Raw genomic sequence first — 3,684 nt, 5'->3', positions numbered from 1 at the left:
GAGAGAGAGAGAGAGAGAGAGAGAGAGAGAGAGAGAGAGACCCCAGGGGCCACCTTCCTTGTGTTTGGGTGGCACCTGTTCATGAGCCCCACCAACTCCACTGCCTGCTCAGGTGGCCTTGCACAAGTCACTTCCCAACAGCAGATTTATTTCCTCCTTTTGGAATAAATGACCCCTAAAGTGCCTTCTGTGTGAAGCCAAGGCTAGTTCTGACACCCCAACCCTTCCATGGGCATCATGGGATACATGTTTGCCAGCCAATCACCTAGCTGAGGCCAGGAGAGCTTTGAAAGGCCACGGGCCTTGTTCTCAAGCTGGCCATTTCCCGAGCCCTGGAGCCAAGGATCCCCATGTGAGTGGCACCCAAGACGAGGCCTGACCCCACCAACCCCAGAGGCTCAAAGTCTGGCGCTTTTCTGGTTTTATTAGAAAAAGAAGAGGAGAGTTGGCCAGGGGAGGCAGGTAAGTGGGCAGGGGCCATGGCTTCCCAATTAAAGAAACAGAGGCTGGAGGGGATGAGGGCCGGACCAGGGTTTACTCTGCCTCGTTGAAGCGAGTCAGCATGGTTTTGTGCAGGCTCTCCTTGTAGGACTCGGACGCGGTGATGCCATAGGAGCTGCCCCGGGCCCCCAGTCCTGAGCCACGGACACGAGTCTGGGCCTAAGAAGACAGAGGGCCAGTGGTGAGGGGGAGGACGGCAAGCTGCTCTGGGGCCCTGGCCAGTGGGGAGGGAGTGGGGGGGGCAGGCGCACCTCGATGGGAGTGATAATGCCTTGCTTCTTGCGACCTAGCCCACTGCCCTCCTTCCAGCCCATGGCCTGTAGCATCCGGCTGCCAATGTTGTCACTGCCCAGCCCATCTCGGGTGGGCTGTTCAAAGTCCCTGAAAGGAAGAGGAAAGGGGGAAAGAATGAGGAGAGGCGGCTCAAACAGGCCTGAGCTCCCTTCTTCCCCTGCTCCAGGCATGCCTGGCCCTAAACAGAGCGCTCACACAGTGGCGGCTGTCACAGGCCCAGATTTCCTCTTCTTGGGCTCTGGGGGCTCTGGGATGCCATACTTTTCCCGACGCTCTGCTGCCCGGTCCCTGTACTTCATCTGAGGCAGAGGGAAAAGCCCAGGGTCAGGGGCAGGAATAGGGGCAGGGAGGGATGACAGCAAGGCAGCCGGGAGAGAGGCCTCACCTCCATGTCGCTTTTCTCCAGGGCCTCCAGCTCATTCTCAGACAAGTGAGCCCGCCGATGAATCTCCAGGTTTTGCTAGGGATGGGGGAATGGAATGAGGCTGGCGCTGTGGTCCACCCCGCCCCCCCTCCCAGGTGCCCTGGCCTCAACCTAGGCCCTCTTGATGCGCATACCTTGTGCAATACAGAAAGCTGCTGGTGCCGGATCAGGGCCTCTTTGCTGGGGAACTGGCGTCTGCAGAGAAGGCAAGCCAGCTTCTGCCAGTCGGTGAGCCTCTCCTCCCTCTCAGCACTGCGCTCTGGCTCTTCTTCACTGTCACTCTCGCCACTATAGGCGGCCACCAGCCCCCGGGGTGGACTCTGCAAAGGCAGAGGGGCCGGCTCAGTGCCACTGAGGGGGCCCCACGAAGGAAGATGCCCATAGGAAGCGGGGACCTCCTCACCAGGCGGTCGTCACTTGTCAGCTTCGGCAGGTCCATGGTGGTATGCTGTCTCTCAGCCAGTGTCCCCTGAGAGAGGGGACAGAACAGACAGGGGTCATCATTGGCCTGGGAACTGGGAAGACCCAAAGGGGGCTGGCGAAGGGGAGGAAGGGCACCTTCTTCTCCAGGATGGCATAGCCAGCATCAGCTGTGGCCGACTCCCGCCGCTCATCCTCCCGCAGAGAGCTGATGGGTTGGAAACTGTTTTTGAAATTCTCCTTCTGTTTGTTGAGGCTTCGAGCCCAGCGTTCCATGTCCTTGGCTATCTGCAAGGAGTGGAGAGAAGGAGCAGGCCCCAGGTCAAGCTGCAGCGCCTGCCGCTTGTGAGGTCTCAGGCCAGACCGCACATCTGCCCCGCTCTGCCTTGCTGCTCGTACCTGTTGGGCTGTTTTGGTCTTGTGTTTCTCCTTCTTCTCTTTACCTTCCTTCAAACTGCCCCCTGTCTCCTTGTGCCCGTCAGTCACCTGCTCCAGTGCGGGGACATAGGTGCGCCGCTCCCCATCCCAGTAAAGGTATTGCTGACTCTGGGAGTTGTAGTAATACTGGAGTGGAAGGAGAGAGGCCAGACTGATGTGACGTCCCCACTCCCCAGGCCACAGGCCAGCCCTCGGCCCTTCAGGCCCTTTGCCATTAATCACCTGAGAGTTTGGGTCATAGTAGAGTCCTGTCTGTGGATCATAATAGTAGCCTGATGTTTCGTCATACTGGTAGGTGGAGACATCAGGGATTGCTGTGGGACAGGGGAGAGAACATGGCAGGCTGCTTTACCTGGAGAATTTGGAGCCTGAGGGTTGGGGTGGGGAGGGGCCCAAAGGAAAACCTAGCTCAGCCCCAGCAGGTACTCACGGTACTGGCCATAGGAGTCTTGGGCAGCCGGACTGGTAGTAGGTGGGGGTGCAGAACTGGGCTGGGCTGGGCTGAGGAGCTCAGCCTTCAAAACCGCAGGGGAGACAATTGTGTAGGGCTGGGCCTGAAGGGAGATGGGAAGACAGGGCTGGACAGCTCTATCTCTGTGCCTATAGGTGACATGCCCCACCCCACCCTCCACAATGACATACCTGGGTGTTAGACACCATTCCCTGGGCATTGGCCCCCTCAGCTCCTGGCTGCTGATAGATGCCAGGCATGGCACTGGCTTGGGCATGGGGAAAGGCCTGGATCAAGGGCACAGCATCAACACCAGGTACACAAGGTTCCAAGGTGGTTTCAGTGCCTGGCAAGGGGGAGTTCCACAGGGTAAGGGTTGAGTCTTGCTCCCTGCCCCCAAGGCTGACAACCCCCATGCAAGGATTTTACCTGTTCCAGCAGGGTCTCCCTTGCTGCCAGCCACACCTAAAGCCTTGGTGGCACCTTTCAGGTAGCCACTGTGGCCATAGAGTGTGGCCTCACTGCCTGGACCACAGTAGGCCTCATCTTGGTGGTAGTAGTTGTAGTCTGCTGCTGGCTCCTCAGGTGCTGCCCAGCTCCCCTCTCCTCCCTGGGATGCCTGTAGGGTAGGGTGAGGGATGATCGGGTGAGGGGCTGGCCACCTCCTAGAGAGGGAGGCCAGTACCTGCCACTGCAGAGTCAAAGAGCCAGGACAGTGAGGCCACCACCCATTTCTTTAGTGGCTTCTCATGAAATAGGCAGAAAAGAGAATTGAGGTTTAGAGGACAAGTGTTTTATGCAAGTCACATGAGTTAGGATTCCAACCCAGGGCCTCACATCCCAAATCCAAGGAAATGGCTTCATGGTGGGCTTAGACGGATGTCTGCCTATGTAGCAGCAAAGTGGCCTTGGAATTCCCCGAGAAACAAGACAAGGGAGCAGATGGAGACATCCCCAAGGCTCCAGAAGATCCCAAGTCCTAGGTCTGAGGTGGGTGGCATGGGGGTGGGGAAGTACCTGGGATATGGCCCACTGGGCAGCAGCGATTGCTGTACTGGCAACAGAAGCAGCACTGATGCGGCTGCCATCATTGGAGGCCATGTCCCTGTGGAGAGGGGGTGCACAGGGGTCACATAGGCCCAGGAGGCTGGAGGGG

At 58.4% G+C, this 3,684-nt stretch overlaps 1 protein-coding gene across 2 annotated transcripts in view; it reads right to left on the bottom strand.

Moving 5' to 3' along the window:
- Positions 1–404: 404 nt before the first annotated feature.
- The window catches only part of RBM10 (RNA binding motif protein 10), a 14,818-nt gene continuing 11,538 nt past the window's right edge, over positions 405–3,684 (bottom strand). For both annotated transcript variants that reach the window (XM_069108141.1, XM_069108142.1), the window contains exons 11-23: positions 3,546–3,633; positions 2,958–3,147; positions 2,720–2,874; positions 2,508–2,631; positions 2,300–2,391; positions 2,039–2,203; positions 1,778–1,927; positions 1,623–1,688; positions 1,354–1,539; positions 1,181–1,255; positions 991–1,094; positions 753–882; positions 405–660 (exon numbers count right to left, since the gene is read on the bottom strand). In XM_069108141.1, coding sequence (XP_068964242.1) covers positions 535–660; positions 753–882; positions 991–1,094; positions 1,181–1,255; positions 1,354–1,539; positions 1,623–1,688; positions 1,778–1,927; positions 2,039–2,203; positions 2,300–2,391; positions 2,508–2,631; positions 2,720–2,874; positions 2,958–3,147; positions 3,546–3,633 — 1,651 coding nt within the window. In that variant the 3' untranslated portion in view covers positions 405–534. The remainder of the gene's footprint in view (positions 661–752; positions 883–990; positions 1,095–1,180; positions 1,256–1,353; positions 1,540–1,622; positions 1,689–1,777; positions 1,928–2,038; positions 2,204–2,299; positions 2,392–2,507; positions 2,632–2,719; positions 2,875–2,957; positions 3,148–3,545; positions 3,634–3,684) is intronic.

This window comes from Petaurus breviceps, unplaced genomic scaffold, assembly GCF_028583685.1.
Source record: "Petaurus breviceps papuanus isolate PSGF00001 unplaced genomic scaffold, PetGlider_PUasm1.0 90333, whole genome shotgun sequence".
Classification (NCBI taxonomy): Eukaryota; Metazoa; Chordata; class Mammalia; order Diprotodontia; family Petauridae; genus Petaurus; species Petaurus breviceps.
The sequence above is the reverse complement of the archived record's forward strand: the minus strand, read 5'-3'. Positions and strand labels throughout refer to the sequence as shown.